This window comes from Sardina pilchardus, chromosome 9 (assembly GCF_963854185.1).
Source record: "Sardina pilchardus chromosome 9, fSarPil1.1, whole genome shotgun sequence".
Lineage (NCBI taxonomy): Eukaryota > Metazoa > Chordata > Actinopteri > Clupeiformes > Clupeidae > Sardina > Sardina pilchardus.
The window spans coordinates 28,962,240-28,977,951 of NC_085002.1; the positions used below are offsets into that span (position 1 = coordinate 28,962,240).

Genomic DNA, 15,712 nt, shown 5'->3' on the forward strand with positions numbered 1-15,712 from the left:
CACTAGATGTGTGCTCATGATCTCACAGCTGTTTAGTACAACTTCAATGAAGGTCTTGAGTTTATTCGCAAATGTGCATCACTAGCCTACTCCTGTTCAATAGGTGTCAGTATACTCACTGCGAATGTAGGCTCATGTTTGACTAAAGAGAGGCAACAATTTACCGCGAATTTTCTTTGCTGAGCAAACTCATGTTGAAGTCTACTCTTATCTTGAATTGAAATGTATAAGATGTGATGTATCACGTAGGCACAAATGTTGTGAATTATAGTGAATTCCCTCTGTAGTTATTGTTTATTTGACGCAAACTAGCAGTCTGTATCTAGCACTGAAATCTATTTTGTGAAATGGATGACACACTAGCTCAAAATCAGGTAAGGACAGCTCTCTAACAAACAGCTTACATGTGTGAAACTATGTAGTACAACCAGAGACACTTATATGGTACAACGTAGACTGACATAATGTGAATATTACTCTAATGTGTTGTAGAGACTGAAAGCGGCAATCCATTTTACCTCGGGACAAATATGTCAAACAATTGCTGCGGATTGTGGGAGTGAGTTTAGCAGACAAACAATCGCGGCGATCGCTGAAACTACATATCGACAATGTGGTAGGCTATGTGTCATTATTAAACGGTGTTAATTAATGTCAACGCCATTTCAGTACTGTCATGGAAATATGTGTAACTGTTAGTTTCCATTGCAGATATTTTTGCTAAAGACTTGGAGGCGTTTGCCAGGTAACATGCATCAATGATGATGCTGCTTTACATGATTAGATCAATTAAGGTTATATGGTGTCAGCAAATTTATCCATCTTTTTCCAGACACGCCAAAAGAAACACAATCAATGTGGATGACGTGAAACTTGTTTCACGGCGCAGCACTGCACTGGTCAGTAAATTCTTCTACATAATAACTTAACGTTGTTTGTTTTGGTGGATTGACTGCATTGCTATTTGATTCAATTGTGATTCACTTGACCAGAAAGACCATACTGGTGTAAGATGGGGAGGACATCACATACAGAGTTGTTTGCCAAAGCCTGTAATGTGCACTGGGCTGGAAACAATATCAAGACATTGTGGTGCTCTAGCTTACAGTGTCATCAGACTTCGTGTCTGGTAAATGTAATGTGATCTGAACCTTGGTTTAGGGACATGGCTCTGATGTCTTGGAAGCAGAGTGCTAGTATCCAGAGATGCAGGGCCAGCAGTAGATTTTATTATATCTAGGAAGAAATAGAAATAACTATGGAACTATGCAGAGGGCACTACTGCAGTGTACTTTTAAACAAGGCCCCGAGTATTTGCCTGTAATGGCATTTGCTGATCCATTTCTAACTTGAGCCAAACTTGTGTGGCATGATCAGAATGTGAGAATGTAACTCCTACCCACAGATTGATATTAACATTTGCCACTCTGTCCCCCCCACAGTCCACTTATGTCCAGCAGAAGAGTGAGGAACTTGCAAGTGCACACCAGGAGCAGAAAGAGAAGCGGAAAAAGAATAGTGCAAAGAGGAAACACCAGGAAACGGAAGATGAGGACTGACCACTGGGCCAAGGTTGTTCGTGCAAAAGCCCCTGCAAGCATTTGTATTTGAATTCTGGGTAGCAGCTGTTGACTGTTTTGTGTGTTACTACTCAAAACAAAACACAAATGTCTTTCAAATGTAATTTTCTTTTTATTGTAAGGAGGGGGAAACAAGCACTCACTATGCAAGTGCTAGGGAGCTGCAATGGTGGATTGGAAACAGTATTTTCACTGCCAACTGATCTATCTGTACTTTTACCACATTAATTTAAATAAATATAGCTGTCACATTAAAAAAGACAACTCAATATTTTCATCATACTTAACTCAGACTTCACAGTTTCATGTGACTATCTGAACTCATACAATACCCACTGGTATATCAAGCATACACGTTAAAGGCTTAGCAGTAAAAACATTAAGGCTCAACTGTTTCAATTACCAGACTGCTGTCTCTTGGTTTTAGGAGCTTCCACTAAGGCCAATTTAATAAATTGCTGTGTTACAATGCCTTGTGCTCTGGACTCTTGAGAAGGCCATTACCATTTTCCAGTCCACAGTCAATCCAGGGACGCTACAAATATTGCTGAACCCCCAGCTGAAGTTAGGGGCTCCACACCCTTCCATCTTCGTCCTTGACAAAACTCAATCTCCCACTCTGGGTTCAGATGGAAACCTCGGTCAGCCGTATCCAAGGCCCCTAAATATGCGGATGCAGTTAGTTTTATGACTGGCATTTCACCAAATGACACAGTAGGGTCAACCAGTTTCAGAGGAGCAACATACCCATTTCAAATCAACATTTTTTTTATTAGAGAACTCCCTTCATTGACATGTCATATAAAACACTGAGCAACATTATCTAGGAGGGATTCAAAAAGACATCCACAGCACTCCACATACAAGTCTCACTTACACCATCACTCATGTCCCCCTCAAGAGTCCTCAGAAGTTGTCATCCACATCAAGTTCACACTTACAGGTCAAGTACAAGGAAATAAAGCACACACACCATACAGCATTCAGGATGGGTTATAGAAGCAAGACAAAATATATATCACAACATTCCACTAAACTTGGTGCTATTTTACGCACTTCAGTATACTAAAAGGAGAGGCAATAGGAGGAGAGGAGCAGGGTTAAAGAAGGAGGGTAGGAAAGGAAGGGAAAAGAACTGGGAGATGTACAAAGTTAACAAAATGTCCATCATAGGGGTCACAAAGGAGGCGCTTGTAGCATCTGCAGCTTCCATTCACACTCGCACCAAAGCCACCACCCATCGCAGTCACATGTGGCGCGCTCTCATCGCACAACCAGTCTTTTCGCTCGCTCGCTCTCTTCCACCCGTTCTTTTGCTCTTTCCATTCTCTCATTCGCAGCTTCACTCTTCGCCACCAACAAGCCATCATCCCCAATCGCACTCAAAGAGTTCTCAAAATGTCACTTTGCGCAGATCTTGCCATTTGATTTGTTTAAAAAAAAGAAAAACAAAAAAGTGGATAAAAAGGGAACACCCACCGTCTTGTCGGCACATGCGAAGGAGATAGCCGTTCTGTGGTGGCAAAGCATAAACGCATGGGGAAGAAGGCAACTGACAGTGACCTCAGCCACACAGTGCTGCCAAACAGGGGCGTCTTCCCAGGAAAGCGGGAGAGATGTGAACTGCAGAAGAGATTTTTGATGAAGGCTTTTTTCCGTAGAAACTTGACTGCAAACAAATTTGAACTTTAAAAGTAAGCAAGTCTGTTCAGTTTCAACTAGATTCTTCTCAATGCAAGACTGAGTATAAAGGAAACAACAAATGCAAGAATGTGGTTCGATGTTAACTTGCTCATGCATTTTTTAAGAACCGTAACTATACAATACATGCATTTCAGAATCCAGTTGAAATGACAATAAGAGAGAACGTAAAAATAAAGAAAGAAAAGGACACCCTAGGTGGTTTTAACCCCCTGGTTAACAATGATCCACTTCAAACACTCTAAATGAAATTCTGGACAAACATGTCCAAATGTACAAAACATTCAATATCCCTCCTCAAAAGTTTGTTTTGTTTATCTCAAAAACACATGACGAAAAAAAAACAAAAACAAAAAAAAAGAAATCTCAGAATACTTACCACACACACACTACAAACTTAAACAACTCCAATCCCATTACATACCCCACCCTGAGGACTTGGACTCCATGCTGGAGCCGAAGCCAGAGGTGAACCCACTGCCGCTAGTTGTAGAGTTAGAGCCGGTTCCCCACCCAAGACTAGCTGAGCCTGTACTGTAGTTGCTGTTCCCTGAACTGTATGTCTGGGTCTCTCCCCCCCGGGTCGAGCTAGTCTGACCGCTAGTGCTGGTGCCAGAAGTGGTGGACTGACCCTGCTGGCTCGCCAGCATACCCATCATCCCCCAGCTGCTCTGTAGAGCGGCCTGGGCTGCGGCCATCATAGCTGGGTTGAGGTTGAAGGTACCAAAGTTACCCAGGTTGCTAGAGCTGCTGCCTCCTATGCTACGGCTACTGCCAAACCCCTGGCCGAAGCCATTGCCGAAGCGCCCTGCCCTCTCCATCATTTGCCTACTGTTGTTATGCTTAGGCTCAGCATTGGAGATGTGTACGCTGACTCCTTTGATTATCAGGTCCTCACCACACAGTGCTGCGGCAACCTGGGGAAACGTCAAACACACACAATGAGTCGCATCATTTATGTGACTAAATTTTTAAAACGGCTACAAAAACAACCACTCATAATCATAATTTAAAAAGTAAATAAAAACACAAATAAAAGTACTCGTCAGCATCAAGCATACCTGGTCATCAGCAAAGGTGACGAAAGCAAAAGCACGGAAAGGTTTTGGGATAAACACGTCAGTGACTTCGCCATATTGCATGAAGAACTGCCTCAGGTCATCGGCAGTCATATCCTCGGTGCATCGGCCAACAAACACTTTCCTGCACCTCATGGGCTCGTCGGGGCCAGCCTGAAAGCCATACATATAATCCGTTGGACTAAAGGCCTACCCAAAAAATGGTTGGGTAGGCCAATATGTTTTCTCAAAAGAATATATGATGTACTCGAAACAAGATCACTATTCTAGGTTCACTAGAAAGTGGGGACCAGAAATCTGGTCTGATAGCGCTATTATATTATTACACACTTAAGCAATAAAAAAATACCTTTGAATTAGGGAGCTTGCAGTCACACCATCTTCCATCAATCATGTGACGCTGTGACATCACTTTGTTCTGAGTTTCATACTCTGTGAACCTCACGAATCCAAAGCCCTTTGAGTTACCAGTCTTCACATCACGTTTGACCTGAAAATACATTCCACAAACAATTATCTTCAACAAATGGATGAAACCCCACATCTACCATCAGTCACAAAAAGGGAAGGACAATAAGTTACGCAAATTTGAGGACATTACCTGGACCATGATGACCTCGCCAAAAGTGGCAAAATAGTCCTTCAGGTCCTGCTCTGAGGTTTTCCATGGTAACCCTAGCACAATCAGGTCTGAGGTCTTCTGATCCCCCCTCTTCATTTTTGAGGCCAAGGCAGCATCCATCTCGTCCATCTTCCTTTTGTTATCTGGGAAACAAAACATCACAGGGTTGGAAAGGAACAGAGGGGTCGCATTTTGAGAAAGAATTTGTAACAAACACTCAGGGGGTGAGTTAAGCAGTGCAGCTTCAGGTGAAAGCCTAGATGTAAAATGACGTGGGGTGATGACGTTCATATTACCCGGGACAGTCAGCTAAAATTACCCAAATGGATCAATAAAGCACCCTTGTACAGCATTAATCGGTGGAAGAGGCATTCACTGCCATGTTTATCAAGAGTAAGCACTGAGCTTGTTTCCTCTAAGCAATGAAACAACAATATTCAAGACAAAGAAAATTAAGTCATTGTTATGCTTAAACAAAAAAACCCTCAATTTTTCTACTTGGTTTTCTTGACCAATACAGTAGTGAACATTTTAAGATGTGCAATTACCTTTAGGATAGTTGACGACATAGACCAGATTCTGCCATCCATTCTCGGGAGCATGAAGAATTCCTTCCACCAAACGGACCCCGCGCATGCACTGGGACACTGGGCTCCGGAAACGTAGGCCGCAAGCCCCTGGAAACTGTGCAGAGACGCTCGACAGCAACACGGTGCCGTCCTCCTCGGATGGGATTTCCATGGGCTCCTCATTCTCATCCTCCGCCACACGAATGTAACACTCGGCCATTTTCATTAGCGACAAAGGTTTCCTCAACACGCGGAATCGGTTACCTAGCAATCTTCAGATCAGCGAAGAATGTTTCACTGAAACCGCGCAATACAGCACGCTTGCGCAAACGATGGCAAATCAAGTAACGTTGTTTACCTAACAGCTTTAAAACGTCCTTATGGCCTAGATTTACTTTGAACCAAATAAGGCACGTTTCGCGTATCGACAACGGTCCTAAAAAGCCGACACGATATATTCCTTTGTTAGCTTACTGGCTAGCAATTTAGCAAAATGCTCATTCACTGACGACGACCTCGTTCTAACAATGTGGTTCACTATCAATGAGCTAGCTAGCTAATGCTAAACACTCAAAACTAGGTTGCGCTACAATCTGAATTCAACAATTGTACTCTGCATTAAACGCAAAAAGCAAGAAATAAAGTTTCTTATATTTTCAATGTAGGTCGATACAGCTAGAAGAGATACTTCAATCCGAAAAAGTATTTGGATTATCAGACCCCGTGCGCTGTACAAGCCGTAATTTGGCTCAAAATGGCATTATCTAAGTCATCCAGGAAGTACGTCATCGTGTGGACGAACTCATTTTGGGCTGGGGTTGACGAAAACAAAATTGGGGTTTGATATATCTTCACAGAAACCATTAACAGTATAAAAGCACTCAGAATAGTAAAACATATTTTAAGAAATCGAAAATAAATATTTTTCCTTATTTTTTTGGATTAAGGAAGGAAACACTTTTTCCCTCATAATTTTGTGACCCCTGTAGTATAGTAATGGTAAAACCCCATTCAAAATCAAATCGTAACTTCCTATAGCTCTTTAGTCCCCCTGGTGGTATATTGTAGATTTTTCCTAATGTAGGCTACTGGCATTTAGTTATTTGAACCACATGATTTGTGGCCCAATGTAATTACGAAATTATGAGTAATTGGCTGATTGCTTTTCAGTTTTTATAATACAAGAGTCTATGAACCAAAGTGACACACTTAGATTCTTATTAAATTGATATTTGAACTGGACATGCATGTAGGCCTATGTTGAGAGCTTTTGTAGCTTAGCCTTTTGTTTGAGCCTCATCAGGACTCTGTCCCAAAGTTAAAATACAAGATATGAGATAAGATACTATTTCCAGTGTTTAAAAAAACAAAAAAAGTTGGCTACTTGACCTCCAGGGTTATGATGACTCTAATCTCCCTGTATTTCATTAGGGCAATGAACCAATTAAAGCAACACAATGTATTATGCCTAAAATATCAGCCTGTGTTAGGCTACTTTAAAGGGCTGACATGTGGGGGTGGGGAACACGAAACAAATAAAAATAAAGAGAGTGTACCTCACCTTCCGTAGATAACACACACATAGGCTATCAGGTAATTCATGGGGAATGCTGCTGAAGTTGAATCAGTTTTATTGAGAAGCGGAGTAGAGGCACATTAGGCAGCTTGACATTGTGTGTGTTACGAAATGCAGTTCAGTTCACTTTTCAGTTGAGAAAACGCAATTTCCAGCCTAACCAAGAATGATCCCCTCAGTATGGTGTTTGCCTTTCTTTATGTGTTTTGTCAGCATAAGCTTGTCCAACAACACCAGCAGCTTTGACTTAAAGTTTTCATCAAGTTGTTTCATCACAATATGATAGCTGAAATGAGTATAGGATTAAACTTAATAAGATCAATTGGAATCTCATGGAAATGGTATTTTAAAATCATAGTAAATTATTTTATCTGACCATGTTCATTTTGATTGGAAGGTTTTCTTTAGCACTGGTTAGAAACAACAGCTTTTGTGGCATCTGGTGAAATCAATACACTTATTCTGTTGAGATGCAGTGCTCCTCATGGTTGTCTCTAGAGGGCAGTCATCTTCTAAATTCCAGTAGCAGCTGTCTGATTTATTACGACCTTCGCGGTCTTATATAAGCAAGTTTATGTCTGACTGACCACTGAATCAAGAAAAGCTATTACAAAGTTAATGTTCGTAGTCATAATTGTTTGGGGCGATGAAGAATGTTCTAACTCATTATTGTTTGGCAGAGCTGATATTAGGAAAAATATGTATGATCTCAGAATTTTGTGCTGTGATTAAAAATGTCAAGCCTAAAATTATGAAAATAAAGATTAATATCAGTTGAGCAAAAATCAAATCCTTGGTATGAATGGCTAATCTTTACTCCTTATTACCATGTAGGATGGATGCTATAGCATTAACTGGAGGATTATTGTTGCTCAAGGACATAAGGGACATATGGTAAACAAGCGAGAGGGCCCTGACTACATTGTGCATCTTACTGGTTTAGGATTTTCAGACTGAATGTTTGTGTGTGTGTGTGTGTGTGTGTGTGTGTGTGTGTGTGTGTGTGCGCACACATATGTGTGTCTGTCTGAACCTTTTCATGTTGTCTTTGAAGTGTATATCACACAGTTTATAGGCAAACACCACCTGCGGGTATAGCCTTACAGAGAGGGATAAAATAGTACAGGCCACGGTTTTCAATAAAATATATTACTGATAGTGGAACAGAGCACAGCTGCAATGTACAAAATACAGGTAGACATGATCAATATATTTATATTTACAAAACAACAGAACCTTTGCCATAAAACAGTAAAGTCCATATATGTGTTATAATACTAATTAGAAAAACATATATTAGATATAAAATGAAACATGTTATTCAAATAAATATCAAAATAAAATGAAAGACAAAAGAAACACTTATCCAACCAAAAGGGCCTGTTTCGGCTCCCCAATTTGGAAAGTGAGAAATGTACATTCTGATGATATCATGTCATACTTCCTCTCAATAGTCTATTGAGATGGTTAAACACAGCATTGAGCTAAAACGCTGGGACCTCTCGCCGTGGGTGGGCCAGGAGCATCAGTGGCATGTCAGACGCAGTGTTCGGCTGCTAGGATGTGCTGTACGTGGGGCTGCTTGGGATGAGATGGGACGGTCATCCATGTCTTTGTCCTTGTCAAACTCGACAGTGTTGACTCCTTCCAGTCAGTGACCACCGGAGATGGACAGGCAAACAGAGCTCATCCATTGTTTTGGGACATCACAGTCTGTAATTGACCATGTATAGGCAGTAACACTGACAGTATAGTGCAAAATAGACAGAGCTGCATTTTTGTTTTGTGAACAGTACAACAACATACAGACAATCAGCAGGATAACAAAAAGCAGCAAAAATAAATATCAAAAAGTTCCTTTTCATCTGTATAATCTGTAGAAAAAGTCACTGGATCTAGTTTTTTTTTCTTTTTTTTTCATTTGACCAGTAGTCTTCAGAAAAAAGGCCTCAAGAAATGCTTTTCTTGTTCGTTGTTCACACAAGCGACTCCATGCTCACTGCAGGGTGGTCTGTGATGACTGCTATGCCATTCCTCTCGGCATATAGGTTCCAGAGTCCGTTGTCCGTGCAGCTGACCAGACTGAGCATAGCCTTGTAAAGGTACTGATACTGTTCCTAAAACACACAGACACGGAAATCATGCTCAAACATCTTCATGTGAAACTATAAACCTGATTAGCATTGTAAGTGCTACTGGAGAACAAATCTAATGTAAGTGCATAAGAGTTCAGCTGCAGATCGGATTGATCACATGCACCACTGCGTGAATAAAGTACTATTCTTGTAATAACATACTATGACTAAAGTCGACGTATTCAATGAAGAGCTTGTGTTCACACTTTCATGTCAAAAGCTGCGTTGTCATATACTCACGATGTCCGTGAAGACGCCGGGCCTCATGAGGTTGATCATTTTGGCCACCTGATACACATCCACCGCGTTCTCACTCTCCATCTGGTCGGACAGCGTGGTCAGAGCACAGAGCAGGCCGGCCGAAAACGCTCCGTACCTGCAACAAGACCCCATCAGTGTCATCCAAACGGAATGTCATTGTGGATATGGTTATGATTATGGTTACATAGCAGACACTTATAAAGTCATTTACATTATGGTAATAATAAACAATAACAGTAAACAATATGATAACATTGTAAGAGCATCAATTAAAGTAAACAGCCAATCAAAAACATGAACCACAGTGAGAGCAACGGTTTTGGGTGGAACCAACTTTAGGAGTTCTCATTGCCTATACACAAAAGGGTGCTCAATCTGACACCCGGATCCTATTCATTCTGGTGGACATGGACTAGTTATCAGCGGTGGTCACTATGAATATCAATGGAAAAGGTGTCGGGGCCACGCCTCCTTGTGACTTACTCGTCATGGACAATAGTGGGTCCGTCTCGGGTGAGGGCCTCCTCCTTGATTATGTTAACCAGCTCAAACGTGTTGCTAATGGGAGCATTCAGGTCAGGCCATTTGGGACACTGGAAGTGGCGCACCTCTAATACATAGTCGTCCTGGGGAAGACAGGAAGTGAAATAATCAGACGCACAAGAATACACACAGTGAGCACATTCTTTTGGTCTGCATTATTTGGTCTTGGTTATTTCACACACATTTTGGCACTGTAAAAAATGCTGGTGTGTGCGGGAACGCTGAAGATGGAGACTCGTGGGTTACCTGTGTAGCTTCCAGGATGAAGTCATGAATGATGATCTGCTCCCCACTGGAAAGGCACAGCCTGTCTTTGTTGATAAGGGTGACGGTGAACGCCATGCAGTTCATGGCCTCTTCTCGACTGGGCCAGTAAACAAACTCATCCTCTGTCTGGAGGGACGAAATGAGAGTACACAAACATCACCCTCAGGAACACAACTCCAGCTACCACAACAAACCATTCCATCCAAATTCTTCACACTGCTAAGACTAAAAACCAAAAATGCTATAAAGTTATTTCAGGGCTGGAATTCATATAACATATAGGCCTACTGTATACTGCTATCAAACATTTTTCCTTAAAGAGGACATAGAATGGATGAATCGAGTATTATGTGTTCTCTGATGTTAAGATATATATTCATCTCTGATTTATAAAAAATAAACTCAATTGCAATTTTACAAGCCCAATTAAAACTTTCTATTTAGGCTGGGTGCTGAAATGGTCCTTTTGACTAAATGTTGCCCTCTTTGGCAATCCTAATTGAACTTCAATGGCTTTGCGATATTTGATATCACAAGTAGGCTTTGTTCTAATTTGCCCATTTTTAGTGGCAATTTCTAAGTTCAATGTTTTTATATGAAGGAGGGCACAACCATGCCTCATGTTCATGATAGCTCTTTGGTTATGCACAACCTCTCCTAATTCATCAAAACCAAAACAAAAATGGTTTCCATTCTATGTCACCTTTAACAAAGATTTGCAGCATATTTAAATGTATGCGCACCAAGCCATGGTTGTCTGGAAGCATGACAATGACTTGAGCATTGTGGTCCCAGATCATCCTCCAGAAGTCCATAGTTGTGTGGGGTAAAGGATGCTGGGTGATGATGAACTCGTTGCTACGGTGATAACCCTGTTCAAATAATAGAACCAAAGATACTTAAATACCCTTTTTCAACCGTCTCTGATAGAACAAAATGGGAGAGGACAGGTCAGTCAAGAACATAGGGGCAACGCTCCTAACTCTACTTACAGCATCACAATCCGTAATTTGAACGTTGAGCAGACTAACTAAAGCAAATTTAAGAAAACAATTGCTAATTTAACTCTAGGGTCAAGACCTGAACCACATTAATCAGCTCAATACTCCAACCTGCCACATGATTAAATATAGTTAAAATTCACACACGAGAATTCTTTTTCACAGACTTTTTGTCTGCCATTACAATTAGGGCCCTCTACAGTACATCATGTGGATTCTACAATTGTGTTTACCCAAAACTAACTTTAAACCAATTACTTCTTGTGTCTCTTAAAATGATCCATCCAGATGACACAACGTGGGACATGTGGATTAGGCCGAGGCCAGACATTGATAAAGCAAAAGCAAGAGAGGGTTTGCGTGTGTGCCCCCGTAAGTACCATGATGTAAGACGCATTGATGTAGTCCGTGCCCTTCATGCCAGGAAGAGGTGCCAGCCCTACGCGCGCCCGCTCCGCTAGGACACAAGAGAGCCAAACAACCAATTAAAACCCCCCCGTCTGGGGCAGAGATAGCAAAGCCCACAGCTGAAGATTTCTCTTATCTCACACAACACTAAAACATTGGATTTAAACTCTACAGAGGTCCAGAGTTTTTTCTTTCTTTTACTATTTTTGTTATAACATTTCTCTCCCCACTTATCCACCCAACACTGGTAGGACGACCAAAGTCTCCATGTTTTCTGGAAATAAAATGATAAAAAAAACAATGACATTGGGCTGCTGGCAGAAAGGTTAATGAGCTAAAACCACTCACAGGGCACCACGGAGGAGTTGCGGTTCTTCTCCTTGTTGTAGTCCTTGTGCGCGCTGAAGCAGTCCACGAAGTGAGCGTTACACTGCATCACCAGCTGCGAGGGAAGGGAAGGGAAGGAGTTAGTTAGCCTCGGGCATCTCGGTCTGCCATTAAGACGAGAAAAAAAACACACAGGGCAGACATCGCTCCTCTCCCACCATCATAATTATCCTGTTTCCCTTCTGACATCCCCCCGTGTTTTAGTTGAAAGTGTGCACCACTTTGCACTGTAAGGCTCTTCCTCGTACAAAGAACCAATCATTACAAAGACAGGGTTCCGAGGACGAATGTCTGACACCTGCGTTTCAGGCAGCACTAAGTAGGCCCAGGTCTGTCTAGGATTGAGGGGTACCTGACAGGGCTCATTAAGCTGGCTGAGCACAAAATGTAGGACAATGTAAGACAATGGTATGTGTCGGTAGGAACTACATACATTTAAAGCTGTATATAATATATATATATATATATATACATATATACAGTATAATATAGTATATTATATATAATAACTACTACAGAGAGACATTTTCTGTGTCAGTTCTATAAAGCTGAAGCACAGCTTCAAATAAATTTTTCATTTTCAGAGTGATGTCAAATAGATTCTAGTTCTAGTGAATACATGTAAAGTAAATACTCAACACAACAGACTAATTTTTTCTCAGTCACATGCAAAATAGTAACTCTCATTGCACGTTTCAGTCAGTCATGATTGCTGTGCTCACAGTGTACGTTCGGAATACAGCCAAATTCTCAAGTTAGTTTGACTGAATCTGGGCAAAAACTCAACCAAACTCACAGTGTCTGTCTGGCTTAAATCAAATGAGAAATGACAGATTTTGTTATCATAATGAACATTTTCTTTTTGAAAGTCAACTTCCTAACTCACAACTTGTGTATGTGTGTGTGTGTGTGTGTGTGTGTGTGTGTGTGTGTGTGTGTGTGTGTGCGTGTGTGTGTGTGTGCGTGTGTGTGTGTGTGTGTGTGTGTGTGTGTGTGTGTGTGTGTGTGTGTGTGTGTGTGTGTGTGTGTGTGTGTGTGTGTGTGTGTGTGTGTGTGCACGCGTGTCTGGTGTGTGTGTGCACATGGTTACCTTGAACTGCCGCTCCATCTGGGACCTGTAGCTCATGTCCGGCGTGAGGAGGCTGCTGACGTAAGCAGGAAGTTGCCAGACAGGCACCTCGGTCTCTGTGCCCAAGATGGCTTCCATCAGGGTGTCATGGATGAAGATGTACTGCTCCTGGGGAAGGTGTGGCGATACTAATCTTTTAATTGCTTGTCTTCATATTACATAGAAGGATCATGTTGCACACACACACATACACACACACACACACACACACAAAAAAAGCAAAGGAAGCCATTCAAATTGCCAAGATACCAGAACACATACCTCGGTCTGTACTAAGTAGTTGCGTTGGGTGCGGATGTGTTTCAGGAATCCATGGACGTTAACGGTGCCTTTGTCCTTCATCTGCTTCAGCATACTATCAATGACAATGTATGTGCCGGTCCGGCCAACCCCAGCACTGCAGAGAGCAGAGGAGATAAATGATGCCTCCATAACATGGTTACGTCTGTATCAGTGTCAAACTACAAAATGCTTAGCTGGTAGGTAGGTACGCCAAGCAATTTTTCCCTTGTACTTTTTAGCATAATAATACACAACCCTTATAGTCTTTTTTCAATGTCACCCCCCAAAGTTATGTTGATTTCTGAGTTTTGAGATCCCTGCAATCTAATTGTCAAAGCAGAGGCTCTTGCTTAATACCCACAAGCATTTCTGATTTGGGACAACATTTTACACCAGCAGAAAAATATCACAGTTCTTCTTCACTGGTTAACATACTCTGCAGTAAAATTATCCTACGCTGAACTCCATTGGATTTGTAACTTATATATACGTTGGTGCAAAAAAAATGTGTTTGGTGGACACAGGCCCTTATGCTTGAGCATCCACGTCAACAGAGGGAGATTGTCAAATACGAAACCAATGGACAGTAGAGCATTGGTGCATTGGAGAGAATATACATGTATCTGTTTTGTTCTCTGCAGTGGCCAAGGCCCTGTCTGGTCTAGAGTGTGGTCAAGGCCAGTGATTCTCAAACTTTTCACAATAAGTACCACCATTATGACCAGCATTAAAATACAGTAGTGTAGGCCAATAATATATTTTACGTTTTGCATTGTTTTGTCTAGTTCTTTTCAAGAAAGATAAAAACTAGTTTAATGTTAACGATTTTTTTTAACGATCATTACATAATAAATATTTTTTATATCATTTGAAGTGATTATTTTGTATGAAATAAAACATCTTGGAGACTCCCTGAGTACCCCAACAGAGAGTCCGCGTACCACCAGTGGTACCCGTACCACAGTTTGAGAACCACTGGTGGAGGCGGTCAGCGGTACCTGCAGTGCACCAGGATGGGCCCCATGCGGGCGGTGGCGGCGGCGGCAGCGCAGGAGCGTCTGATGAAGGTGAGGACGGGCAGCGTGTACTCCGGCACGCCCATATCGGGCCACTGCGTGTAGTGGTACTGCACCACAGGGCGCTCGTGAGGCCGCCCTTTCTGCCCCTGAGGAGAGGAAGTGACATACGTACAGCACATCCACCATCATGAGATCATCAACATGCCGAAATGATGCACCTGAAGTCTATGTGCCTTTATCCCAAATTACTTTTATCCTAAGACTGTGTATATGAGTGACCGAAAAACAAGAAAATGAATTCTCCAAAATAGAATGCAAACACCCTGGAATGTTTTTTTTAATAAAACAATAAAATCCCTTTGTCATTCTTTTTGGAATGTGAGTGCCAAAATGGCTTCTGAATAGTGAATGAAAAGGAGTCTCCACTGACCTTCTTAGCCTTGGTGTTCCGTATAAGGAAGTGCCTGATTGTGTAACAGGCAAACACTTTGGTGCTCTTCAGGGTCACCACAATGTTGCCGTACTCATCACTGTTCTCACTGGGCCAGTACTGGTCACATTTCCTCTAGTGAAGACAAAGGCGAATGTTAGCATCCTAGCCAGCTCCACCAAAAGCACTGAAAATCCAATCACACTCAGTGCTGTTAAATCTTGTAGGGCAGATTGATTTTGGAAACAGTACAAAATACAAAATACAAAGTAAAACATCATAGGCTATGGCGCATTCATATTTAAAGCGTACCGTACTGACAATAAAAAGGATAGCTCTGTGCGAAAGGCAAAAGGTGGAATTGAGAGACGCTCGCCTACCCGGCCTTTCTCCACGAGGTTGGTGATCATGACGATGATGGCGGTGTTCTGCTCCCACACCATCCTCCAGAAGTCTTCAAAGGTGGCCTTCAGGGGCCCCTGCGCCGCGATGTACGCCTTTGTTCTCTTGTAGCCCTGACCAGGGAGGGAGCAAATCAAACGTCAGCGCGGGCAGCTAGTCTGCATGTTCAATTGAAGAGTGCGTACCCGTGGCATGCAGGAGCTGGGGCAAAGCTGCACCGCACTCACGTCGATGTAGTTGGCGTTGATGTAGTCTGTGTGTTTGGAGTCCTTTCCGCACAAAGGCTGCAGTTTCACACGGCTGTGGTCGTCTGCGTGATAG

The 15,712-nt window shown here is 42.1% G+C and overlaps 3 protein-coding genes across 9 annotated transcripts in view; 1 reads left to right on the top strand and 2 right to left on the bottom strand.

Annotated features, from left to right (window-relative positions):
* Positions 1 to 159: 159 nt before the first annotated feature.
* Positions 160 to 1,679, top strand: cenps (centromere protein S). 2 transcript variants are annotated; one of them, XM_062544621.1, is made up of 5 exons: positions 160 to 374; positions 493 to 616; positions 700 to 745; positions 833 to 899; positions 1,443 to 1,679. In XM_062544621.1, exons 1-5 carry the CDS (start codon positions 348 to 350, stop codon positions 1,557 to 1,559), a joined length of 381 nt encoding a protein of 126 aa, XP_062400605.1. In that variant the 5' UTR covers positions 160 to 347; the 3' UTR covers positions 1,560 to 1,679. The 2 variants fall into 2 exon arrangements, with proteins under 2 accessions (XP_062400605.1, XP_062400606.1); XM_062544622.1 differs by having other exon boundaries at positions 712 to 745.
* Positions 1,673 to 6,294, bottom strand: tardbpb (TAR DNA binding protein b). Of its 6 annotated transcripts, XR_009940150.1 has the most exons (7): positions 5,531 to 6,294; positions 4,962 to 5,125; positions 4,710 to 4,850; positions 4,343 to 4,549; positions 4,114 to 4,198; positions 3,060 to 3,203; positions 1,673 to 2,241 (listed from the first exon to the last, which is right to left on the bottom strand). XR_009940150.1 is itself a non-coding variant. In XM_062544619.1 (6 exons), exons 1-6 carry the CDS (start codon positions 5,775 to 5,777, stop codon positions 3,145 to 3,147), a joined length of 837 nt encoding a protein of 278 aa, XP_062400603.1. In that variant the 5' UTR covers positions 5,778 to 6,294; the 3' UTR covers positions 2,327 to 3,144. The 6 variants fall into 6 exon arrangements, 4 of the variants coding, with proteins under 4 accessions (XP_062400603.1, XP_062400602.1, XP_062400601.1 ...); XR_009940149.1 differs by having other exon boundaries at positions 2,458 to 4,198; XM_062544619.1 differs by lacking the exon at positions 1,673 to 2,241 and having other exon boundaries at positions 2,327 to 3,203; positions 4,180 to 4,198.
* A 1,961-nt stretch (positions 6,295 to 8,255) lies between these two features.
* ca16b (carbonic anhydrase XVI b) overlaps positions 8,256 to 15,712 on the bottom strand; it is a 69,970-nt gene continuing 62,513 nt past the window's right edge. Inside the window, exons 17-29 of the mRNA XM_062544623.1 lie at positions 15,619 to 15,701; positions 15,370 to 15,504; positions 14,990 to 15,124; positions 14,539 to 14,705; positions 13,520 to 13,655; positions 13,220 to 13,366; positions 12,091 to 12,184; positions 11,715 to 11,791; positions 11,077 to 11,205; positions 10,313 to 10,459; positions 10,007 to 10,149; positions 9,503 to 9,638; positions 8,256 to 9,244 (exon numbers count right to left, since the gene is read on the bottom strand). Coding sequence (XP_062400607.1) covers positions 9,104 to 9,244; positions 9,503 to 9,638; positions 10,007 to 10,149; positions 10,313 to 10,459; positions 11,077 to 11,205; positions 11,715 to 11,791; positions 12,091 to 12,184; positions 13,220 to 13,366; positions 13,520 to 13,655; positions 14,539 to 14,705; positions 14,990 to 15,124; positions 15,370 to 15,504; positions 15,619 to 15,701 — 1,670 coding nt within the window. The 3' untranslated portion in view covers positions 8,256 to 9,103. The remainder of the gene's footprint in view (positions 9,245 to 9,502; positions 9,639 to 10,006; positions 10,150 to 10,312; positions 10,460 to 11,076; positions 11,206 to 11,714; positions 11,792 to 12,090; positions 12,185 to 13,219; positions 13,367 to 13,519; positions 13,656 to 14,538; positions 14,706 to 14,989; positions 15,125 to 15,369; positions 15,505 to 15,618; positions 15,702 to 15,712) is intronic.

Coding starts and splice junctions, on each gene's coding strand:
- tardbpb (XM_062544616.1), bottom strand. CDS start 5,777: ATGAAAATGGCCGAGTGTTACATTCGTGTGGCGGAGGATGAGAATGAG. Junction 4,851..4,961: donor GCGAGGTCATCATGGTCCAG/GTAATGTCCTCA, acceptor ATGTATTTTCAG/GTCAAACGTGATGTGAAGAC. Junction 4,199..4,342: donor TCACCTTTGCTGATGACCAG/GTATGCTTGATG, acceptor ACGTTTCCCCAG/GTTGCCGCAGCACTGTGTGG.
- cenps (XM_062544621.1), top strand. CDS start 348: ATGGATGACACACTAGCTCAAAATCAG. Junction 375..492: donor ACACACTAGCTCAAAATCAG/GTAAGGACAGCT, acceptor AATGTGTTGTAG/AGACTGAAAGCGGCAATCCA. Junction 617..699: donor AACTACATATCGACAATGTG/GTAGGCTATGTG, acceptor TGTAACTGTTAG/TTTCCATTGCAGATATTTTT.